This window comes from Dromiciops gliroides, chromosome 6, assembly GCF_019393635.1.
Source record: "Dromiciops gliroides isolate mDroGli1 chromosome 6, mDroGli1.pri, whole genome shotgun sequence".
NCBI classification, from domain to species: domain Eukaryota; kingdom Metazoa; phylum Chordata; class Mammalia; order Microbiotheria; family Microbiotheriidae; genus Dromiciops; species Dromiciops gliroides.
This window is the reverse complement of record NC_057866.1, coordinates 52280975-52306926: the sequence shown is the minus strand read 5'-3', so window position 1 is coordinate 52306926 and position 25952 is coordinate 52280975. Positions and strand designations below refer to the sequence as shown.

The following is a 25952-nucleotide window of genomic DNA, read 5'->3' as shown; positions in this document are numbered from 1 at the left end:
CCTGTGCCTAAATGGAAGCCTTCCTCCTTTTAAGGTAGCTTTTCCAATGCCATTGAGAGGTAGGATGGGGCAAGAAAAACTTTGACTATGGTTCAGGCTAGACAACAAGAAATCAACCAAAAGGAGGGAAAGGAGCCATTCTTCAAAAAATGGAGTACATCTCTGCTTTGGCCCATGTTATTTGTTTCAGTTTTTAATTTAGCTTGCCATTGGAGACCTAGATAAAATGTAGCAGGCCCTAGATGTTCCTTGGTTGAATAATATTTCTGGAAAGTAACATGACATCTCTGAGCTTGGAGAAGAATGTTAGGGAGATAGTTACCGGATCCCCAGGTGTATTTTTGCCAAATGATTTACATCGGTCCCCTTGAAACTCTCATTGAAGGACTTTGAGTGAGATTAGAATAGCCTTCTGAGGGGCACCATGAAACTTATCCTTGTTTGCCTCTAGAGCTATCTTTCCCATTGTTATGTATTTCATGTTTCCAGAGTAAAGAACTGTCAACTTTTTGTTTTATTCGTTTTATAACTTTTTGTAGCACATGTTGCCAAATGCCCTACAGAGCTGGGGAGTGGGCTTAGAGTAAAGTAATCTGCCTCAAGAGTGAGTTCTGACAATAAAACAGAAGATGCAAGGCCTATAAGTAGGCAGCCCTTTTTTCTCCTTTTGGTAATACAGTAATATTACCAACCATACAGTAATAAGTAAAATATAAGACTAGGCTTATAATTTTAGGGTAGAAGATAGATTTGTTAAGATGGGTGTAAAGGAAAGAGCAGGAATTCTCTGAGTGACTAAGGTTCTTAATCCACTGATTTCCCAGTGTCTTTTCAGAACTGAGAGAGGAGTAGTGGCAGGTTTTCTTTTCTCTTCGAGTAGATTCTTTTTTTTTTTTTTTTTTTGGAGGGGGTTAAGTGACTTGCCTAGGGTCACACAGCTAGTATTTGTTAAGTGTCCGAGGTCGGATTTGAACTCAGGTCCTCCTGACTCCAGGGCTGGTGCTCTATCCACTGCGCCACCTAGCTGCCCCTCTTTGAGTAGATTCTTACATTTGGACTATAATTCCATGGGATCTGAAGTGTAAGAAAGGGAAAGTGACCTTCAGCTTTGGTGCCGGTTTATACCTTAAACCATTTCAATGAATCTGCAAGCATTTATTCAGCAATTACTGTGTCAGGCATTGTGTTAACTGCTGGGAATACATTTTGGGGGGGGGGGGCAAAAAATTTAAATAAAAAACAATGCCCTCAAGGAGTTTATAATCTTGTGGGATTGGGATGGGGGGTGGGGTGGGGAGGCAATATGAAAATAACTAAGTATCTATCTGATTTCTAGAGAGTAGATGGAAGTTAATCTTGGGAGGGGAAGGCTTTAGTATCTGAGGGGAATGAGGGAATTGGGTGTCTAAAGTCAAAGATGGTGTTTGAGCTGAGTCTTGCCTGGGATTGTATAAGAAACAAAGGAGGAGGTAAAATATTCCAGGTGTGTGTGTGTGTGGGGGGGGGGCGGTGCTGCTGTGGAAAGGGCTTTGGAGAAGGGAGATGGAAAAGCATGTTAAGCCAGTGTAGCTGGATTGTAGGGTCAGTAGAAGTCAGTAAACTAAAAGAAGACTGAAATTTAGGAAGAGATGGCAGTTCTTTAAATGCTACCTCTTCTCCATACCACCACCTCTTCCGGAAGTTCTTTAAAATGTAATTGTGTTGGGGGCAGCTAGGTGGTGCAGTACATAGCACACTGGCCCTGGATTCAGGAGGACCTGAGTTCAAATTCGACCTCAGACACTTAACACTTACTAGCTGTGTGACTTTGGGCAAGTCACTTAACTCCAACTGCCTCACCAAAAAAAAATGTAATTGTGTCTTCCTCTGAGCAATAGTCTCTCAAAGGTGCCTGAGGAAAATGGTGCTCAACCACTGTGAAAGAGAGAGAGAGAGACAGAGAGAGAGAGAGAGAGAGACAGAGAGAGAGAGATCTCACTGATTTGTAGATGTAGTTTCGGTGGAAGGTAAATTTAATTTGTGTTAGTTGGTCCAGGATTTAGCATCACCTAAGTGTCTAGGCTGTCACTTTTGATTCTTATCGTTTTCTATGGGACAGCCATTTTCATCCCATTTCTCAAACACCCAAGTTCTAGGGAACCCAGATTTCATAACAATGCTTTATTTTCACTTGACCGTCAAAAAAGGATGATTCCCCACTGATAAATGGGAAGGAAAATGAGAGCTGTCAATGCAGGATGAAGACTGTGGTTTTACACTTTCATATACTAGTATCTTTATCATCATTTAGCTTGCCCTCCCTTATTCTTCCTTTTCTCCAGTATAACACACTAAGACCATGAACAAGTCATTTGCACCCCTTGGGCTTCTTGTTCTCAGCTCTTATATTATTCCTTATATTAAGAAAAGTGAGCAAGATCAGAAGTGAGGAAAGCATTTTTTTTTCTTCTAGAAGCAAGTCCAAAAGTTGCTTCATAGAGGTTCTCTACCCGGTTAAATGTATCTAATTTGATAGAAAGTTTACTGAGCAGGTGGTATGGTTGAGTAGGTGGGCAGTACCAGAGCAGCTTTGGGCCTTAGGAAATACCAGGATGAAATAGTTGCATGATCATGTTTTCTCTGGGATAAACATTGCTCCCACGCAATGGACAATATGCAAAGATATTTCTTCCCTTGGTGCATTTATATGGACAAACAGCAAGTGAAAAAAAAAAGTTCTTTACCAAATTGGGGGGGGGGATTTTTTGATGACTTCATACCTTCTCCTGTTGAAGTATGAGCTCTCCATTTGGCACTGGCACCTCTCTTAGGCTTCTGAAGGGGCTCATGTCATCCATGATCACAGACACATTTTGATGGCAGTTGTGTGACAATGTTGATTCTGAACAAGGATCTTCTGTTATGTGAGGCTTGATTTAAGTAAGAGAAGTAGGTCTGAGAGGGGTTTTGTAATTGCTTTCTAGTTTTAGTGGGGCTAGGGGGGAGGAGTAAACAAAAGCAGTTGTCACGTTCAATCTCAGAAGAAGCAGCACTGTCTTAATTCATTTGCAAGCCTATATTAATCATGTTATCAGAATGGACCCCACTCAGTGCTTTTTGAGATCCTGGCATTGTCCCGACCAGGTTTTATTTTGTCTCATCATTGTATCATAGACCTAGAGCAGGAAGGGATCCCAGAATCCTTCTGGACCCACCCCTTCACTTTATAGAAGAGGAAACTGAGGTCAAGGTAGGTTGATTCATTTGTCCAAGGCCACACAGTGATTGTCAGAAGCAGGATTGGAACCCAGGTTCTTGGACTCCAGATTTGTTTCCATTGTTTCAGGATTTTTTCCTTCTAGGCCACATGCCTGTCAGGGTCCCTTCTAACTTTAGAATTAGATCATTTTGGACATGCTATGTGGCTGAGCAAGCAGTGCTCAGAGAACTTTCATTGATGAAAACTATGTTGGTTCTACAAGTGAAAACTCACACAGAAACTATATCATAGTACTTAATTTTGCATTATGAATAGCAAGTGATAATGGAAATTTGTAGTTTTCGTCCTCCTATGCCAACTCCTTCTTCCCAAATTCTTTGTCAGCTTTTAGCTTCCAAGAATGGGTAAACTTTGTAATAGGTGATCGATCATTGGTTGTCTTCAGAGTTTTTAGTAGCTCTGATATTCACCCTTAATTAATTCTTATTGTGCAATATTCTTTGTTTCAGGTAGGAATGAATTAATAGCAAGATACATCAAACTCAGAACAGGGAAGACGCGGACCAGGAAACAGGTAAAATATTACCACTGGAAATTGTGCATGTCAGCGAATGATGACCCCAAGAGGCATTTTGGCTGCAGTGGCTGTCTGCGCTTAGACTTTTAGGAGCTCCCAAGTTGAGCCCCTCCCCTATCATAGATCTCAGTATGTTAGTTTTAAATGGCCTTGGATTTTGCTGTTCATCATTTCAGTGACCCATTGGCACATGCAGCTATTGCACCCAGTATGGAGGAAAATGTGCTGCAGAAGATGATACGGGAAGTACTCCTAGAATCTGTATGATTTCTCTCATTTCTTCCCCAAACCGTACATCAGCAGTCATTTTAGAAAAAGTTGAGGTGCACATGTACTTGCAAACAAAATAAATTTCAAGGTGATGTACATGTAAAAATCCTCCAGTGATTTTCCATCAATCATCATTTCAATACTTGCCTGCCTTGGGCATTGACATAAACATAGACTGGAATGATGATTTAGGTAACCAGGGAACTGAAACGTACTAATCTTTTTGTCCCTAGTAACAGTGATTGAAATGAAGTTATCCCTTAAATGACCCAGTACAAAGTGGTGTCAGGAGTTTTTTTGTTCATGCCTCTTTTGCAGGCTTGTTTAACCCTTTGCTTCCCCCTTTCTTTCATCTATAGAATAGCCCCTAAGTCTCTGACCAGACTTAGGTTTTATTTTACTTTTCGAAGCTGAGATGAGTTCTATCACATTTAACAGATTACTTAATATCTAACTCTTTGAGCAAGCTGATAAATGAACAGTCCTGGAGGGAAAAACAGCTCTTTGCATTGTGCTGGTTAACCTGGCATCAGCTTTTTTTTTTTTTTAAAGAAATCCATTGGGATTGTTTCCCCTTTAAACTTGAGCAACAGACTCCATTTCTCTGTTTTACCAATGAGTTGCTTTCATTACTGTTTATGATGGTGAAGAGGCTTTTACCCAAGCATGCTCCATGTGTGAAAAGTGATGCTGAGTCAGCACACAAGGTGGCCTCGTGCCAGCGCACATAGGCAAGCCATTGTCTGTGTGGGTGATGTTTTTCCCCTGGCATGTCTCCCCCCTACCAATTAAGAGACTTCCTAAGAACAAGAATGAGAAGACCAGAGGAAAGGGCATGGGGGAGTTGAGTTGGGGGGAGAAGTAGGATACCCTCAATCTTCCTTGTGCTTAGGAAAGGAACAAAGAACAGATTCAAAACTCACTTGAAATGGAAGGTAAAATCGGGTTGTTTTAAAGGCATTTATGGAGCCTGTTTTTAAATAGGTCGATGATATCTGAAGTGAGACTGTTCCTGTGTTTGACATCCTCAGCTTTCAATGGCTGATGTGTGTATGACCTCTAGCCCCACTAACTCCATTATAATGAAAAGATTGAATTGGGGTGGGTCCCAGACTTCTGAAAATTGCTTTTGTTTTAACATATCGATAAAATCTGGTTATTCTCCTGCCCCCCTTCACTGGGGATGCTTAAAAATCTACAGAAGGCTACCCAATAAGTCCCAAATATATTTGTAAAGCAGTCGTTTTGTCCCAGAAACCTGGCATCTTTTCGACACTCAGGTGGTCTGGGGATTTTTTTTTGTAAGGTACCAATGGGCCTGATAATCTCACAACAATCGTTTGTTATGGCAAATTCATGTGGTCTTTATCATCACCATTTTTAACTGGATCAATTCTGGCCTGGATTCACACATTTAGCTTTGTAATAATATGCAAATACACTTGGCACAGAATCAATACCTAAATAGTAGAAGGATTAAAGATATTATAAGGGCCCAAAATGCCTGACTAGCTGAGTTATTGCCATTCCTCTGGAGATCTCATTTACAATGTCCGTATTATTTTAACATTTGCCACAGAATTCAAAGCTTTTCATTCATAGGATCAACCCTCCCCTCCTGCCCCCACCCCAGTCTCAGGCAGAATGAATCTCTCCTGAGCAACAAGGGGTTCTCCTCCCCCTGATTTTGGGGAGAACCACACAACCTTCATTATCACCTCCACCACCCACCACCAATTGTCAGTATTATTGTTGTTATCCTTAAACCTCCTCTTTTAAAACAAAACCAAGTGAGTTTCTCAGCAAGTCTTTCATTTTCTTGCTTGAGGGGCAAACTCTGATCAGATCCAACTTTTATCCTGAACCAAGTCACTGCAGTGATGAGCCAGTGATGTTTAGTGCCTAAGAGCAGTGCTGGGAGCTTGATGTCTGCCTGGGAATGTCTCCCTAACAACAAAGCTTTGTCAAGTCGCAAATAACCTCCCCCACCTGCCCCCTCCTGTCCCACCCGTGGACCGCTCCCCCCCCCCCCCAACCCCTACCCCAACCCGCCCCATCTCCACCCCCACCCCACTGGGAGCAGCGACCTTATCTTTGATTTCCTTTTTTGTTTGTTTTTTGTTTTTGTTTTTTGTTTTTTCCCCCTCCATAAACCTGAACAATGTAGGTGTCTAGTCATATACAGGTCTTAGCAAGAAAGAAAGTTCGGGAAATTCAAGCCGCCATTAAGGTACGTTTGGCTGGCCCAGTTGTAGGGGGCTTTTCATCTCCATGGTTACAGGCTTTTCCTTTGTTCCTCCCTTCCCCTACCCTGCAGGTGTCTAGTCACATTCAGGGTTCTTGCCAGAAGGAATCTCGTGATTTTCATTCCAAGCTGAAGGTATGCGCTGGCTGCTGCTGCTTGCTGCTGCTTCTTGCTTTGGGGCCTTGTGGTTGGCTATGCCTTTCCCTTGCCGTTTGCCATGGTGACTGCTGAATGCCTGGGGCGGCCAGTCTGGGTAACCTAGTTTTTCCCGCATGTGAGAGCTGTTTACATTTCTTTGTGTGTGTCCTCTTCTCCTCCTCCCATCTCTCTCCCTGCCTCTAGCCTCCACACTCCACCAGACTCTCTGGGCCTCTCCTTCTTGGGCGGTTGGGCTGGTGGGATTTTTTTCTTCTCTAACCACTGGCACATGCAACAGTAAAGCTCAGTCTTGATAACTCCTCAGCACACAAACATGATTTTTTTTAACCCTTTCATGTGCAACAGCCAGCCTCAGGCCTGGCGAGGGTCCTTAAGTCCCCCCAATAGACAAAGAGATTGGGCACACAGAGATGCTTTCAGTTTGGGGGCAGGGGGTGGTGGGGAGGAGGTGGGAAGGGGCATTTCCAATTTGACTCTTTTCAATGTTCCTCTGTGAGTTTCATTGGTGCTTTGGAAAGTGTTTTTCAAGAGTACTTGAGGAAATGGCTATTAATGAGCTCAACTGAGCAAGGCTAAATTTCTTAGGCTGAATTTTCCTCTACTCCACTTAATGCTATTATAAGTGGAATGCATGGCTCTTAAAGCAAGTGTTTTCCTCTCCCCCTCCTCAAAATAAAAATCTTACAGATGTTTTTAGATTCTATTTGTTTTTCATTTTGAGAAGACTCATTACTGAAATCCTGTTGGCAGTTTGACCCAGCATATTAATTTGCTTTCTTTTTTAAATTACATTTTTTTCAGTTAACAAAAATCTGTTTTCTCTCCCTTCTTCCCACCTTTCCCTAAAATACACCCCCCCCCAAAAAAAAACCCAAAACCCCAAAACTAAAACCCAACTGGAAACAAAACTCTTGTAACAGTGGCTGTGTCCAAAAAGATGTCTCATTCTGCATTATGTGTAATTCTAAGGCTATCACCAAAACATACAATACCCCATTTTCAAGGTTCTGTTAAAGGGCACTTCTTAAAAATCGAGCTTTTGGAAATTTTGAAAAAATAAGACCTTTAAGAACGTACATTGGGGAATGCAGCCTTTGGTCCAGATTACCCACATGCTGTTCTGTTTTGGAAATTCAAAGACTTTTTATTTTAGTGTATAGGGAGAAAGAAATTTACTTTCAAATCCAAATATCTCAATTGGCCACTATTTCACCTATTTGCCTGAGACTCTTTTTGGAGTTTTGACTTTCCCAGAAATTAAACAAATCATGTTTTTGTTCTAGCTAAAAAGGAAAAAAAAAAGTGATTTTACAGTACTAAGTGGTGAAAACCCTGTCAATGCTTACCAGAATCCTGGAACTTCATTATGTAAATAACAGGCTGGCTTTGTCATAGGCCTACTTGGTCTGAGCATTTGGTTTTCCATATGCAATGGGCAGCATGCTGGCAAGCATGTATGGCTGATGGTGGCTGGCTTTTTAGCTGCACTGGCTGAACAGCTGTGTTGTTGAAGAATTAAGACAACTTTATAGGTACTGCTTTTTAACAAGGGGGTGCTCTCCTACATACAGATGTGGCCATCCTACGTGGCGACTGGCCTCTCAGTTCCTGAGCCACCTAATTTGAGATGTTCACATAGTTCAGAGATGCTTCATTCCTGTTCCCCACGTGAAATGTCATGATTGCTTTTGCACTTTCTTTGATGCTCACTCTCTATAGAGCAAAGCTAAAGTCTAAGCAGGCCTCTCCCATTTGGGAGCTATATTTCTGCCTTGTTTTTCTTTTTAAGCAACCTTTCTAGAGAGGGAAGGGGAAGGGAAGGGGAGGTGGGGAGTGTGGGGTAGAGGTTCATTACCATGGGATTTTGTTCTGTAGATGTCCTTTGTGAATTCTTTCAGAAATAAAATAAACCACCCCCTTCATCCTTACTAGCCATTTCCTCCTACAATCCTTGTTTCTCTCCAGGTAGCAAATTCACAGGTTTCTAAAACTTTGGTTTGATCGGGGAGGAGGGAAGGGATGGGAAGAATTGGGATTTGATTTGGGATGGCTAAGCAGACTTGAGCTAACCTCAGGTATCAGATGGATTTGGTTTTACTCATCCAGTGTTATCTGAGCTTTTTGTATTTGGTGCTGGGAGACTCCACAAAACTTCGACCCTGCTAAGGGGTGAACCTGCTTTCAAAGTTCGTACATTCTAACAGGGCATATAAGTGCCTTAGCACTTGTGAGTGATAGAAAGCTCAGAAAAAACTTAAAGTCATCTTTTGTTAGGGTGTTCATAGTGTGCTTTAGAGAGGAGGATCTGTTTCGGGAGGGCCTGGACAGGTGGTTAGGATTTTGACATTTGAGGAGAGAACTTTCTAGAGATAACCTACATAATACCCACTGCCACATTGTTATAGGTTGTAGACTTCAGTGCCCCAATTTTACGAGTCAAAATGCATTTTAAACCTAAAACATTACAATTTATCTACTAAATGAAGCTAGTACCATGTTGATAAGTATTACTATACACCACCCACCACCACTGCTATTACTACTACTACTTCTCAACAACAACACATTTATATAGTACTTTTAAGTTAGTGGTTCTGGGGGTGGCTAGGTGTTACAGTGGATAAAATACCAGCCCTGGATTCAGGAAAACCTGAATTCAAATCTGGCTTCAGACACTTGACACTTACTAGCTATATGACTCTGGCCAAGTCACTTAACCCTCATTGCCCCCACAAAAAAAAAAAAGGAAGTAGTTTCCAAACTTTTTGTTCTTGGGACCCCTTTACACTTGTAAAATTATTGAAGACTCTAAAGAGCTTTTGTTTAAGTGGATTAAATCTATTGGTGCTTGCAGTACTAGAAATTAAAACTGATAAAATTTACAAATATTTGTTTATTAATCAATTTAAAATAAACCCATAACATGTTATGATAAACACTATATATTTTTTTTTAAAGTGAGGCAATTGGGGTTAAGTGACTTGCCCAAGGTCACACAGCTAGTAAGTGTGTGTTAAGTGTCTGTGGCCGGACCCGAACTCACTATATTTTTTATTAAAAATAACAATTTTGGGGGGCAGCTAAGTAGTGCAGTGGATAAGGCGAAGACCCTGTATTCAGGAAGACCTGAGTTCAAATCCGGACTCAGACACTTGACATTTACTAGCTGTGTGACCCTAGGCAAGTCACGTAACCCTCAGTGCCCTACAAAAACAAAAACAAAACCCCCCAAAAAACCTCAACTATTTTCTAAAAGAAGTTGTTGAGAAGAGTGGAATTATTTTATGTTTTTGCAAGTTTCTTTAATGTCTTTAATAGAAGACAGCTGTGTTCTCATACTTCCTTCTGCTTTCAACCTCTTGAATTTTTTGGGTTGAAGTATATGAAGAAAATCTGGTCTTCCACTGATATGCAGTTGGGGAAAGGAAGGAGTATTTTACCAGTTAAATATGATCATAGTATTATTAAGAAAGTAATTTTTTACTTCACAAGATCCCCTCAAAAGTCTTGGGGACCCTCCCCCACATTTAGACTTTGAGAACTGCTGCTTTAAGATATACAACCATATGAGATAGATGAGTATTTCCAATTATTTCAAATACGTTCAGCTGTTTTTTTCTTTGGTATTTCCTCACCCGTTATCGTTAGAGTTGCCCTCAGATTGGCTCTTCCGTTTGTAGAAATGAATTCCATGATCCAGTCATACTTTTGGATTCCGTTTCTTTAGTTTCTAGTGGCAAGAATTCATAGCTGGTTACAGTGCTCTCCTTTTTCCCTGGAAATTAGGTCTTCATGAATAACCCAGGTTATAGGATCCAAGCCAAGACTTTGGTCCCCTGGTTCCTATATTCCAACTAACTAAACCATTTCACAGCAGACTTTGATAAGCCCCACAAAAAGAACCTCCCAATGGAAGCAATTTCTAAATAATAAAGAAATGAAGTTAAAAAGGAAAACTCAGGAGTGAGTTGTAGAGATAAAGGAATCCAGACTCCACAACAGAATAAGAGTTCCTCCTTATCAGGGAAGCTGGGTGTTAAAGGAGGGTATCATAGCAGTGTTGTCAGGAATTAACAAAGGCATGTCCAGTTCATGAGACCTTGAGGTTTGCTATGAAAGTTCTTTGTTTTTCAGCATACTTAGAAGTCATAGAGATTCTTTGTTTATGGATAACTGAAAGGGCCAGGGTTCTTCAGTATACACTCATTCCCTATCATTTCCCTTTCTTTCCACTGTTTTGAATGAGTGGTTCATCCATACCTGGGAGTCCATACCAACTGGTGCTTTGTTCTGCTCTGACATGCCTTCTGTTCTCTGAAGAGTCAGAAGGAGGTGCTGGAAATCTCGATACAAAAAACAAAACAACAACAACAACAAAAGGTAGAAAGCTATCTTGTGGTCTACAGATTCAACCAAACAATTAACTGAACTTTCCAAAGCCACTAGGATAGAGGAGTCATTTGTGTGATTTGGAAAACAACAGTTTTACAACCAGAAAATAGTGACCAGGAGGTAAAGATCCACCTGGAGTAGTCACAAAGTCACAGATCCACAAGACCTATAAGAGATATCACAGCACATTGAGGCCAACTTCTTATTATGTAGGAGGACACCTACCCATGGTACAAGTAATATCAGAGACGGGATTTTTCTGACTTCAGAGCAGCGCTTTTTCATGGATGGGTTTTTTTAGTGGAAGTTCTGTAGGGTTCTATCCTAGGTTCTGATCTGCTTAGCATTTTTTACATTTGCATGTAACCTGACAATATTGGGGGAGGGGATAAAAAAGAGGGAGGGAAGTGGGGGGGGGAGCAAGCGAGCATGCGAGCAAGCGTGAGTGATAACTCTAATAGGTAAAGAAATAGGGATCTTCAAAGATCCCTGTAATAGGCTGGCTGGAACAATGAGTGGATCTAATGAGGTGAAATTTAATAGAGATAAATATATAAAGTTCTAAACTTGAGTTAAAAAAAATCAAATTCACAAGTACCAAATGGAGGAGGTGTGATTCATGTGGTGACTGCCCAGGGGTTTTAGTGGACTGAAAGCTCAGTATGAGTCAAAAGTGATTGATGTGTCAGCCAAAAGAGTTAATCATTTTCAACTGCATTAATAGATGTTTAACATGTGCAGAATGGGGGGATGAGAGTCCCACTCAGCTCTGCCTTGGTCCAGCTACATCTGGAGCAGTATAGCGTTCAGTCTGGTATTCCATGTTTTAGGAAGGTAATTGACAATTTGAAGTAGACCCAGAGAAGGGTGATGACCAAGATGATAAAAGGACTTGAAGTAAAGCCATGTAAGGATTGTTTCCAGAACCTGGGGGTGTTTATATCAAGGAGAGAAGATTCAGCAGGGATGTGATCCAGGTCTTCAAATATTTGTAGGGTTGTCATGTGGAAGGGGGATTAGGTTTGTTTTCCTTTGCTCCAGAGGATAGAAATGGAGCCAATGGGTGGAAATGAGAGGGAGACTGATCACAACTCAGTATTAGGAAAAACTTCCTAACAATTTAGGTTGTCCAAAAGCCAAGTGAGTTAGCTGCCTTAGAGAGGTAGTGAGTTCTCTGTCATTGGAGGTCATTAAGCAGAGGCTGGATGATTACTTGTGGGAAAAGAAGATTCCTGCTGCAGGCATGGTTTGAACTCTACCTATAAATTCTCTTGCAAGTCTGAATTTCTGTGACATAACTTGTGGTCCTGTCTACCTTGTTGCCTGTGGTAAAGAACAATATTAAGAAAGTCAAGGAAAAGAATATAGGGGTTCTGTTTCAGAATCACAAATGTTAGATATCAAAGGAACCTCAACCACCATCCATCTCATACTCAAGAGGAATTCTTAGACAAGGGATCAAGTCACAGCCATCCTTAATGTTCACCAATAAACCTTAAAGAACTATTCATTAATTGGACTACTTTATGATTATTAGATGCTATTTAAATTTAAGGTATACAGAACACTTCAAGCATATTATGTCATTTGACCTTCATAACAACCCTCTGAGGTAGATACTAGAGACATTCTCATCCCTTGTTTAACTGACAGGGGCAGAAGCTCACAGGTTAACTATCCCCAGTGACACAGCTTGTAAATGAGACTGGGTTTGAACCCGAGGGATGTGGCAGGATTTCACTGATTCTGGTCTCAGAGGACCTAGGTTCAGTTCCCAGGGTCTGCCACTTACTCCTTGTGTGACCTTGGCAAGATTATAAACATTATGAACATTGAGCTCCTCTCTGTAAAATGAGGCTAAGGGCCCTCCCAAGAGCGAGGTCCAGCAAGGTTACAGTATAACCAGGTGATCCATCCCTTGGAATTGTGGTCTTTTCAGCTTCCCCCACCCCACCTCTTACAGGATTAAAATCCTTAGGGTTCTGAAAGTGGAGTGGATGGACCAAATGCCAAGGGTATTTCCCTTCTTTTACCCTAGTCCCAAAGGGCAAAGACACCAAAACAATCGTATAGGATTGTAGGGTTGTTTTCTTGGGGTTGGGAGTAGGACGGGGATGATGCTGGTGGGAAAAAAAACATGCATGTATTAAGTACCTACTGTGTTCCAGATACTGTGCCATGGGCTTTAAAAATATCTCATTGGGGGCAGTTTATCTGGGTATTTTATACACACTTACATTCAAAAGCATCAAGGTTATTGGGCAACAGAAAACTTTAGAGGACAATTCAGAGCAGGGCCCCTGCCTCCTAGTATGTGCCCATGCATGAACTATGCATTTTAAATTTTTGTTTGTTTGTTTCGCAGGGCAATGAAGGTTAAGTGACTTGCCCAGGGTCACACAGCTAGTGTGCATTTTAAATGAATGTACACTTCCTTGCCTTCGTATTCCAAGTGATGCTCCAAAGACCTTTCAGTTAAAGAAAGCCTTATGTGCCATACCTTAACACTGGTGACCAAAGTATAGCCTGAGTCAAAACCAGTCTGCTTCCTAAGAAATCACCCTCCTTTTTTTGTTTTGGGAATTGTTCCCACCCTCTTTTTCTTCCTATCCTCAGCTTATTAGGTCCCTGTCTTTTTGACAGATTCAAGAACATTATTATCTAGGAAATTTAAAAAGTAACTTCCCGGGACTGACTAATCTCAATCTACTCTACACTGATAAATCAATTCAGTTCAAATTCGACAAGAATATATTAAGCACCTGTTGTGTGTTAGACACTGTGACTAGTCCCTGGGGACACCGGCCCCTTCCCTCAGGGAGGCTACTGTGTGTCAGATATAACAACAAAATGATAATAATAACAACATGTACACAAATCAGTCAATACACAATATAGAGAGAGTAAATATTAAGTCTCTGGTAGGGGGAGGCTTAACAACTGGGAAGGAACAGGAGAGGCGTTATGTTCTCTGACTTCCTCAGATGGCATAATGGGTAGAACATAGGACAGGGAACCAGGAAGACCTAAGTTCAAATCTGGCCTCAGACAGTTACTAAGCTGTATATCTCTGGGCAGATCACTTCACCTGTCTCCTCAATTGTAAAGTGAGCTTCATAATAGCACCTACCTTCAGGATTGTTTTGTGTATTAGATGAAATATTTGTAAAGCACTTAGAATAGTGTCTGGTACACTTTGTTGTTGGTCAGTCATTTCATTCATGTCTGATTCTTTGTGACTCCACTTGGAGTTTTCTTGGCAAGGATACTGGAGCGGTTGACATTTCTTTTTCCAGCTTATTTTACAGATGAAACTGAGGCAAACAGGGTGAAGTGACTCACCTAGGGTCACACAGCTAGTAAGTTTCTGGGAGATTTGAATTTAGATCTTCCTGAGACATAGTAGGCATTTAGTAAATGCTTCTTCCCTTCCCTTCTTACTCTGTCCATACATTTTCGGTTGTTGTTTTGTTTTTTTTTAAAGAGATTTCCTTTCTTAGGTTCTTTATTAGACTATTAATCATTAAGAATAATCAGTGTTGGGGGCAGCTAGATGGCGCAGTGGTAAAGCACCGGCCCTGGATTCAGGAGTACCTCAGTTCAAATCCGGCCTCAGACACTTGACACTTACTAGCTGTGTGACCCTGGACAAGTCACTTAACCCTCACTGCCCTACCAAAAAAAAAAAAAAAGAATAATCAGTGTTACTAGTATTAGGAAGAAGGATGGGTTGGTGGTAGACAGTGCTGGATTATTGTAAGAGCCTAGCTCCTTCAGGGAATTTTCCTTTGCTCACAATGATTGTGTGAACACCAGCTGAGGACCACCAACTTCAGATAGATTTTTTTTTGGTCCTTGAAGCCTGCCATTCTTTGAAAATGTCATTACTGTCCTTTAGAAAATATACCCAAAGCTTGGGTAAAATTACAGGTGGGAAAGTTACAGGTGGGGAAAGCTTTTTTGCAGGACTAATCACAGCCTTGGTTCATCTTAGAAAACAGAAGTATATATGTCTGGGATTGGACAGCATCCAGCATTGAAGAAAAGACTGGACTTGTTGGCATTATGTCATCTAGAGAAGAGAATGCCTGGCTTCAGGCCTGGGCCCCACTGACCATGTCCACTTGTCAGTGACTAATTTATGAGCTGGATGTTCTCTTCTTGCCCCAGGCCAGCTTCTTCATTTAGTCTTAGACTCTGGCCTTTGTGAATTGATTTCTGAACAGGCCTTTCATTGCATTTCTGCCGGGCAAAGAGCTTACGGTTTGGATTATTTATTTCATTCTCTTTGGGAGTCCGGCAAGTTTCAACTTGAGCATTGCTGAAATCCAGGCCACTTAAGCCCACTCAACCCAAAGGGCCCATCAGGGGATGAGTGGGTCCTTTTACATAGCTAATTTAGCTACATTCCTTCAATATGTGAGTCCTTTTTGTAAGCTGTAGAGAATTGTCATATGCAAGACAATCTCTAAACATTTATTATGCACTTAATATATGCTTAGCACTCTGTTAAAAGCTGGGGATACACACACACACACACACACACACACACACAAATAAAAACAGAGACAGTCTCTGTCCTCAAAGAGCTTGCAATCCAATGGGGGAAGATGAAATGCAAAAAAGAAGCTAAAATGCAAGACAGAAGACATCCAAAACATGATCCATGATTGTTCACTCCTTGTCTTTGGACTTGGGAAAAATGATGTCCAATAGACCAGTGATTTTCAGGAGTCAGGAAGACATATGTTGTCTCTCTACTACTGTGAAAGCCTAGGATAATTTTTATGTTGTTCTTACTTCCTTGTTACTGTGGCATAGGATTTTTCTAACATTTAACAGCAGTATAATTATATTTATAAAATGTTAGTATTCTTCTTTAGGATGAAAGGAGATGTGGCAGAACGTGACCAGACCAGCACTGCAGTGGAAGCAGCATTCAAATGAAACGGTCTTCTACATATCTGACTAGGTCTAGTTTAAAAATATTAACCAAATTCTCCTTTCCTCATTCCCATGAAGAAAACTCAGTTGCCAGTGATACTTCTTTTTTGGTGGTGTAGGCATTCCTTAAGTCCCCTCAGTTCAGATGTTTGTGTAGTCTAAATGTGTTCAAAGACCTGAACTGTACATTTCACATGGACATTTCCCTCGCCAAGCCCAATACTGTTGATTCAATTCAACAAGCATTTGTTAGACACCTACTGTGTACAAAGTGTCATCATGAGTTCTGGGATACAAAGAAAAAGAATAAAAGGAAGGCAATATTGACAAGCTAGAGCCCATCAAGAGGGAGGGCAAACAGAAGGAGGAAGGGATTGGAAATCATGCCTCAGTGAAGACTGTTTGAAAGAATGGAGTTGTTTAATCTGGAGAAATTAAGTCCTAGGGGAACAGGTCACTGCAAACATTTAAAGAGTCATCAAGTTAAGAGTCATTTATTGGGGCAGCTAGATGGCGCAGTGGTTAAAGCACCGGCCCTGGACTCAGGAGTACCTGAGTTCAAATCCGGCCTCAGACACTTGACATTTACTAGCTGTGTGACCGTGGGCAAGTCACTTAACCCCCGTTGCCTTTAAAAAAAAAAGAGTCATTTATTGGGGCAGCTAGGTGGTTCAGTGGATAGAGCACTGGCCCTGTTCAAATCTGCCCTCAGACACTTAACACTTACTAGCTGTGTGACCCTGGGCAAGTCACTTAACCCCAATTGCCTCACTAAAAAAAAAAATAAAAAGTCACTAATTAAGCACTTACTGTGCGCCTAACACTGTGCTAAGTGCTAGAGAGAGAGAAGAAAACATAGCCCTCGAGGACCTTATATTCTGTTAGAGGAGACAATATGTGAATTAATTGATCTCTCTCCCTCCTTACAGTGTGTGTATATATTATTTAATATTGATGAGCATGATTCTTCCTTTAGCTTTTTTGTGGTTGTTTTATGGTGTTTATGTTTACTAAGTTATCTTGGTGACCTTAGTGATCCGTAAATCTCCCCTCTCAAATGAATACACGGTGAGCCTTCTAAACAGTCTAATCTGTAACCTTATTTAGTTTATGTATTTGATTATTCAGTTGTTTTAATCACGTCTGACTCTTAATGATCCCATTTGGTGTTTTCCTGGCAAAGATACTATTGTAGTTTGCCATTTACTGCTCCAGTTTCTTTTACAGATGAAGAAAACGGTTAAGTGACTTGCCCAGGCTTACACAGCTAGTAAGTGTCTGAAGCCAGATTTGAACCCAGGAAGATGTCTTCCTCACTAAAGGCCTGGTGCTCTATCCATTGTACCACCTAGCTGACCAGTTTACCTTATAGAGGTTTGTCTTCTTATGGGATATATGACATTATGACTCTGCTTAACTAAATAAGTTTAACTTTTATTGCATTAGGGCAGCTGGGTGGTGCAGTGGATAAAGCGTTGGCCCTGGATTCAGGAGGACCTGATTTCAAATCTGGCCTCAGACACTTGACACTTCCTAGCTGTGTGACCCTGGGCAAGTCACTTAACCCTCATTGCCCCGGAAAAAAAAAAAGGGAAAAAACCAGAATTGAGAGCTCTCCATGACTTTGAAAGGAATGTCACTCTATAAGGAAAGAGAAGCCAAAGAAGTTACCCAACAAATCCCCACCAGAGCTGTTGCTATTCCTACCGGAATAGGTTGAGAACAGCTGTTTTCCTTTAAAAAAAAAATCAAATAAAAAGTCTCTTAAAAAAACTTTTATGACATTAAAGCAAACATGGGATTATGATTTTGTAATACTGGTGGCCACAATACATTTAAGTACTCTAGCATGTTGTCACTCAAACTCATTTGTCACCAGCAGCAGAGATTAGGATGATGCAGTTGAGGGTACAGGAGCAATAGAGGTCTGACTGTGGTGTTACACAATGGATATGGTTAGCACCAAAGAGGGTATTGTATAATGTCAAGCCACAGGGCAAAATATAGGCTGAGTGATCCCCATATTTAACCTTTGGGTACTATGCTCAGCCAGACTGTAGGAGGTGAGTTCCAACTGGTTTACCCTTCTATGTCAATTGTTCTACTACTGTCTATAAAAGCAGGCCAGAGCTTGGAGGTGCCTTCAGGTACCAAAAAAATCTTTTTTTCCCTCTCTCTATATACACATATACATGCTACTATTAGGTATATTTGTATATAAAAATATTTGGAATGAGTGAGAGAATGCCTGGTTCCAACTAGACCAATGAGGAGAAGCTATATGAGCAAGAACATTGTAACAATTAGCACTTTCCTAAAGGAGGCTAGGATGCCTTGGGAGTCAGTGTGAACCTCACTAGGAGTATTTGATTGAAGACTGGAATGGCTTCTCCAAACAGTTGCTGAAGCTAACCCGAGGTCCATAGCCCCTTCCAGCTCTCAGATTTTGTGATCAAAAGGAAAAAGATCCAAGAGGTGAGAACCAAACTCAAGCTACCAGCTGTGGGTGTGTCCAAGAAGCTAGACTTTTACAGTCAGGTGAAAAATCTACCTCCGAGAAGATAGTCCCCAGATAGTGGGTAAATGGAAGCTCTTCTTCAGCATCCATTGTTAATATTAATTTGAATGTGAGGTCCCAGGCTCATTACAGGAAAGCAGTTCAGCATGCCTACAGTTCTCATGTCCTCGGCCCCACAATCCTTTATCATCTGCCCCACAACGATATTTTTAAAAAGCGTTGTTGACAATTACAGAAGGCTAAATATAGTTCTGTACCTTTTCAAATGAACAATGACAAAAAGCCTTGAACATTTTTCTTTGATGTGAATGGAGTCTTTGGGCATTTTGAAATACAATCAGATGAATTAATTGCTGCTCATTAGACACCCAGTCAGGAGAGCCCTCAATGGGCATTCTTTCCTTGGCCAGCCCTGCTAGACTGAAATAGACAGCTTTTGTATTTATTCCCCTCTTCTCTAATAATAAGCAAATTAGAGATCATGGCTAGGGGAAAAACATTCAAGTTCTCTCTGTCCTTTGTTGAGAATAATGATATATTTTTGTGATCTCTTTATCCATCTGGGGGCTATAGTTAATAATTATCAAGTTTACATGAATCAATATGTAGTCTATAGCTAGAAACTGTATCTACAAAATTATTAAGGAACATATTGTGCTTATTTTTTTTAATTTAAGCTTTTTTTTTTAAACAAGCAAATTCTTGCCTTCCTAGTCTCACATCAGATGTTTCTATTGCTAGGGAACGTCTCTTATCTTGGGAAAGTAATTCTACTGACAGCTGTTGGATTTATGGACTCCTACTATCCTGAATTTTTCTGAGATGCTTTAGTGAAGATCTTTATATAAAGCAATTAAAAAAAATCATTTTATAGTACTAGCCCAGCTTTGAATAGTATTTAGTCATTTGATTTCTGCTTTTGATTTAATTGTATTTTGCACATATACGTGCAAACATCAACTTCCCTTTTTTAAAAATCTCTTTCCTGGATTGTCCCCTGCAATCCCTTCCCCACCCACCATGCCCCACATCTCAATTGAAATGTGGATAAAGGAGAAAAATTTGTAATATCTATTATATATTTTATTAAAAGTCTGTGGTCAAAAAACACTTTGTATTTGCCACATGTTGTTGAAATGTTAAGACAGAATTCATTCCAACCCCAGCATTTATATTACATGTAGAAATTTTGCAAACAAATTCTGCAGAAATTTGAAATATAAAATGGGAGCAGCCAGTGGAACACCACATTATAGCCACAGCTGAACTCTGCTTCATAAAATATGAATGTCAAGTTTACTTTGTAACAAATACATTTTGAAATGCTTCATCTGAGGATTTTGTGGGTGACTGCAGCTGGACTTGACTGCCTGTGATTAGATCAGAATGGCCCCTGGAAGTAGCTGTGTTTCAGAAATCATGTAGAAGACAGAGTACACTGACTGAGGAATTAACGGCCCCTTCCTCCTGACACATGCTTCTGAAAATTCAGCAGCTTGGTATTTGGGGCTGTTGTCTTGCTGGGTTTCCTGAACCTCGGATTGCTCTCTAGAATACCCGCCCCGCCCTTTCCCCACTCTAGTACCCAGGTTAGACAGGTCCCTGGTGCTTCTCCCTATGCCTGCCTAGTGTGCCCAACAGTTACTTATATTCTCTGTAATTAGTGCAGGATTTCCAGGCCATCTCCTCAGATTTGCATTGGGTCAGGCTTTCCACAGAAAACTTATGGGTCTTCTCTGGCTCTAATCTCTGCAGCTGTGTGGACTGAGGAACTTTTAGCCAACCGACCATTCAGAATGGGCTTATCCAGACCTTCACTGTGAAAAGTTGCCCCCTCCTTTGAAAAAATAAAATAACCACCTAAATTTATTCTTGTCCCCCCGCCCCCCAAAAAAAGACTCACCTAAATTTATTCTAGTTTGTCAAAGTATCAGCTGCCCTAGAGCTTGAGAACGCAGGTTTGCAGTGTTCCATCAGCTCTACAAAGCACGCCATTTGTGCCTAGATCTGCAATAGATTATTGATCCAGACAACTTTAGAGCTGGATGGGACCTTCCAGGCCCCCTGGGTAAGCCCCCTTCTTTTACAGAGGAAGCCGACTGAGGCCTTTGCCACTGGTCTCCTGGCTTCCTTGAAAATGCTCTTGTTCTATTCTATGCTGGGCTTCTGTCTCTCTGGACTTTGTAAAGTTCATTAGCTGGTTCAGATGTTATCAAAATAAGTATCCTTTCCCTGCTTTCAGTTCAACGTTATTAACCCTACAGCCCAGTTATCCCATTACTAAAGTAACCTCCGAAGGCTGTTGTGAGCATGGAAGTACTATTAAAATGTCAGGTAGTTGGGATCCTCTGTTATTTTCCCATCCTTAGTGGGAGGTAGCCTCTGTATCTGAAATATAGCTTCCATTCCCCTGGTTCCCACCCTCATCTTTTTCTCTAGTTCTGATCCTGTAGGATCCCTAGGTGGTACTTACTGTCATTGAAAAGGCCAGAAATATGATACCCATTATTCATTTGAAGTCATGCCAAGCATATTTCTACATTAGACATGTTTATTCTAATTTTCAAAATAAATCAGTGCTTTAGAGGAGCAAGGAGATTTTATCAAATAAGCAATAAAAGAATACATCTCACTTTGCAAAAGGTTGGGAATCACTCATATAAATCATTTATCCTTTTAAAATTAGTTCCAACATAGTCCAGAAAGAATCTCTTTCCAGGAGACTGACTTTCTTTCTACTCTTGGCCAGTCTCTCAGGTAGGTGTGATTTCAATCAGGTCAACTTTAAGTGAGTTAATCAGCAAAGTCAATCCAATCAACCCTGATGTTATCCTCCGCGAGTCCCAAAATCCATTATTTTCTCACATAGGGGAAAATATAGGTGATCATGAATTCAGAACTTGGATCTAAGGCATCATTCGGTCCAACTCTCTCATTTTCCAGATGAAAAAACTGAGGCTTAGAAAAGGAGCTTGATTTGCTTTGGGGGGGGGGGAGCGGGGAGAAGTGTGGGGGGCATTGCTAGTGGGTAGCTGAACAGTAACTGAAATCCAAGCCTCATTATTAGGGTGTCATGATCCCTTGATCACCCCAAACTTCCTTTGATATATTGACTGAATATTTTTGTTAGATTTGTGATAAATAAGAATGGAGCAGGCATGGGTGGGGAGTTGTTAAAAGGAGATTATGAAACTTGGCTTTTGATTATAAAAGCATAATGTATCAAAATTTGCCAAAGTAGATATGGTATGGAAGAGGAAAAAGAATGCTCAGCAAAATATAAAAATTCATTCAACAGTCTCCAAAAATAATTGTCATTTTAAGCTAGTCTTCCTTCACATGATTGCACGGTGCCTTCCATATCACCTGTACTAAGTATTTGTTGAATTAATTAATGAATGAAAAAATGACCAAATGTGCCACTTCTATAGTAAAACTAGTTTTGGAAATGAGAGAACTGCTTTTAATTTGGGATTTCTTCCCTCACTGGCAAGGAGTCGCATTCTAAAGCCCTTAGGCACTGAGGATTGGTCTAGTCATCAGGATTCCAACCCCTATGTGAAATGCCATGGCCTACTCCAAGATGGAGCCAAATCCTCGTGTTCTTTGGAGCTGTTCTATTCAAGATTGGCAAAAGAGATGTCTATATGCTGCTTCTGAGAACCCCTATGGCTGCAATGACTTCTAGTGTATGTGCTGGTGGATACTGACCCTGTGGAGTCTTGTGCTTTTATTTATGCTGGATTCAAGAATTGCTCAAAAGAGGCAGTGTCTATCAGAGGTCTATCAGTTGTGTCTATCAGAGAGATGTCTGATCAAAAAAAAGGTGGACAAATCAGGCAGCAAGCAAGTCTACATGCTTCACTGGTAGAACAAGAGAAAGGACCCCAGGACGCAGCTCTACGGCAAGGAATTCACAGTAGAAAAGTGACTAGTTCACTGGATGAGAGGACATGGGTGGTTTATAGAATGAATGGCTAGAGGCTGTCCTCTCTCCTTTCCCCCCAATGAGGAGAACATACCCATTGAAGTAACCCAAGAGTAACAAGAATAACCTAGGGGACATTTCTCTCTCATTGAGTGATGAGTTGTTTGGGCCTTTGATTCTACAGTAGCCAATATGAATAGTTTATAGTTGTAAAAAGCAAGAAGTTGATTGTTTAACAATCTTTCTGTGTTAAAGATCTGTTATTCGGTCAACAAGCATGGCTAACAACTCAATGAATATTTAATAAATAGCCCTTTGCTGTTGTTGCTCAGTTCTCTCTCACTCTTTGTGCATGCTAATATTGTCTGTGGGGTTTTCTTGGCAAAGAATCTGGAATGGTTTCGCCACTTCCTTCTCTGGTGTATTAAGGCAAATAGAAGTTAAGTGACTTTCCCAGGGTCACATAGCTAGTAAGTATCTGAGGCTGGATTTGAACTTGGGTCTTCTTGACTCCAGGCCCAGAATTCTATCCACTGAGCCACCTAGTAAGCCCCTACTACTTCAAAATTGAGAGACATTGTATCATAATAATACAAATAACTAATAATTTTGTTTTATTCTATCACTGATAATTTATATAACTCTTTAATGTATACAAAGTTTCATATATCTGTATACACATACACACACGTATAATATAGATGTGTGTATGTATATGTATGTATGTATAATATACACACACATCCCATTTGTTTCTCACAGCTATTCCCCAAGATAATCTTATTATTCTCATTTTACAGATGAGCAAGCTGTATCTGATAGGGCTAAGTGACTTGTCCTGGGACACATAGCTAGTAAATATCAAAGAGGGGACTTGAACTCAGGTATTTTTTATTTTCCAAGTTCAGCACTCATCAGAAAACCTGTGTGCAGATCCTAACAATGACACATACTGGATTTGAGGCAGTCATTTGATTTTTCAATGCTCCAAGCAGATCCAACATTCTTAGATTACAGAGCAGTTGTTGATTTGTATCATGGGTCTAGATTAAAAAAAAAAGTTCAAGACATAGTACAAGTTGATAGATTGGAAACGATAACAAGAAGATTGGAAAGGACCTTGTGATGTAGGCTACTAAAAGCTGAAACATTGAGAAAGGACAGCTCCCGGGGAGGGAGGAGTCTTCTAACATCATGGTAAGACATTGCCTTTGAGGAGGATTGCTGGGCCTATTCAGCCATGAATCAACAGTAGACCCTGAGGGCATTTCTTTATAGTATTTATTCTGCACAGTATATCACCATGATGCTTCTGACTTATCAAAAAAGGGCAAATTGTGTTTGGTATCCTGTGTTTTCGAAGATGTTTACCCAAAAATGGTAAGAGAAAAAAATTTCACAGGACTTCAGGATTCAAGCTTCAGTAATATGGGACAGATGTTGAGTGCTGATGAAGAGAAGCCCGTGAGGTGTTGCCACGTTCTCTGAGCTGCAGATACTGCCCTAATGCTTATCTCCTAGTTTTGTTTTTTTTTTTATTGAATCTCGTTCAGACTACCCAGTGTATCGTGCCAGTGGTGACACAGCATATGCAGGGTGTTCATCTGTGGTTGTTCCACAGCTTTGGTTGAATCTGTAAACATTTTCAGTGACGTCTGTCTCAGCTTGTTCTGGGTTCCTTGACCTGAAGCTACAGTTTACCGTGGTCCCTTTAATTAGGAGTGACAGCTTCTTACATGGCCGTAAACTGTTTTTGTTTCCCTGTCATCATGTGATTGCTACTTTGATGTGTGGAAAGGAATGAATCCGTCTCTTGTCGCTGAGTTTCTCTGGGTGGATGGCACACAGATTCAGGTGCCACAGGCATATGTGTTTTACCTGCAAGTTTCTCTTCCTGCCTGGTGCTTGTGCGGAAATTCTATTAACTGTTAATAGCACATTCACCCAGAAGAAGTGATCCTTTCTGTGTTTGCCTATGGCGACCAAGTATAAATTGCCTTCCCTTTAGTAGCGGGAGTTACTGAAATGAGGAGTTTGATCACTTTCCCATTTGGGCTTCTAATAGACTCTATTATCTGTATTTGGGGAAAAACAAACTGCAAAATCAACTTGAAACTTGCTTTGTTTTGTTTGGGGGAGAAGGCTGGGGTAACCATTTTTTGATCAATCTCTGGGTGAATACCTAAATTGTCTGTTTCTGACACATGGGGAAGCTTATTTTATATGTGTTTTATACTCTACTATATGTATGTATGTCTGCATACATACATATGTACACACATGCTACACACATAGATGTACATCTATATTTTTTTAATTGAAGAAAAACAAACCCTACTGTTGTACCACAACCATTTTAACAAACTGTTTGTTATTGTATCCAGGTAACAAGCATGGTAAGTATTTTCATTAAACCAAGTATTGTATACTTGAGCTGTGCTTGGCAGAATTTTTGGCTAGCTTTGACTGTATCTTCAGCCTTTGCTGTTTTCTAAAAGGAGCATTTGAAAGTCAGCATTACTACACATGCTTTCAGCTTAAAAGGAAACACATTCTGTGTGTCTAAGAGAGCATGCTTCCCCCATTCCCCGAGCATGTCTGCTTGTACAAGTGACCTTGCATTATTGCTTCTGGCCTTCCTTCATCACTAGTTTTTTAACCAATGTTTGAGCATTCCCCCTGAATTCAGGAGCTCTTGTGTTTGTGAGAATAATACCCCAGGGGTTGACTCATCTGCCCCAAACCCACCTTTGGTCCCTCTGCCAGTGTGCTCGGAAATAGATGCCCTTCCCACCCCCCTGTTCTTGAGCGGATCAACAACTGGTGGGAGTTGAAAAACATTGCTCATTTTCTTTTTGAATATATTAAAAACAAGAGTTTTAAAGAAAAACATAAATACCAAAGTATTTGTACAGTTGGGTATTAGAAAAACCTTTGTTGTCCAGGTAGGCTGAGTAGTGTTGAGCCTTAGGGCTGTATTTATCTATGCATGGTTGCTTTGTTTTGGGCTTTTTTTTTTTTTTGTGGCTTTTACATTTTAGTTTAAGTGCTAATAGCTACAGCTGTTCTAAGCTGATCATTAGATTGCCACCTTCTATTAAGACAGTGTGTAACTGTCACATTAAAGGATCAGACAGCGAAGGACAAAGCACTGCAGCACATGGCAGCCATGTCATCGGCCCAGATAGTCTCGGCAACGGCCATTCACAACAAGCTGGGACTGCCGGGAATCCCACGCCCCACATTTCCTGGCGCACCAGGGGTAAGCCATTAGCTCATTTCAATAAGTGTATCTGTCCCTTCCGGTGGTGACAAGCAGGAAGCAGGGGGCAAGATCAATAGTCTAATGGGATTTTCCTAGCTCTCCTCTGTAGTTGTGGCCCATGTAATGTGAAGAAAACTTCCGGTTTCCTGTACCGAGTAAGACCCATTGAGGAGGCCCTTAAGGGATTTTTTAACTTGGAACCTACCTAGAGAAAAGCATTCTCACCTATAGAAGCTTAGAGTTCTCTCTTATCAGCATCCCTTTCAAGTTAAGGACTTTCTTCTTTCTTTACCCCTGGTTATGGGCAAACGGAATCCTCCTGTATGCTTTGGAAGCACTGTAGAGGCAAGCTAGCATCATAACACCAAGTTTAGATTTTATTTCCCAAGAATTTTCTCACCACCTAACCTTAGCCTGTAATGTTTCTATAGAAGTCCTCCTTTCCTGCTTTAGGA

At 40.8% G+C, this 25952-nt stretch overlaps 1 protein-coding gene across 7 annotated transcripts in view; it reads left to right on the top strand.

Moving 5' to 3' along the window:
• The window catches only part of TEAD1 (TEA domain transcription factor 1), a 305630-nt gene that overhangs the window by 222883 nt on the left and 56795 nt on the right, over window positions 1-25952 (top strand). For 5 of the 7 annotated variants that reach the window (XM_043969521.1, XM_043969519.1, XM_043969520.1 and 2 more), the window contains 4 exons: window positions 3709-3773; window positions 6364-6426; window positions 24617-24628; window positions 25360-25494. In XM_043969521.1, the coding sequence (XP_043825456.1) occupies window positions 3709-3773; window positions 6364-6426; window positions 24617-24628; window positions 25360-25494 (275 nt within the window). The remainder of the gene's footprint in view (window positions 1-3708; window positions 3774-6363; window positions 6427-24616; window positions 24629-25359; window positions 25495-25952) is intronic. The other 2 variants (XM_043969524.1, XM_043969523.1) reach the window with 2 other exon arrangements.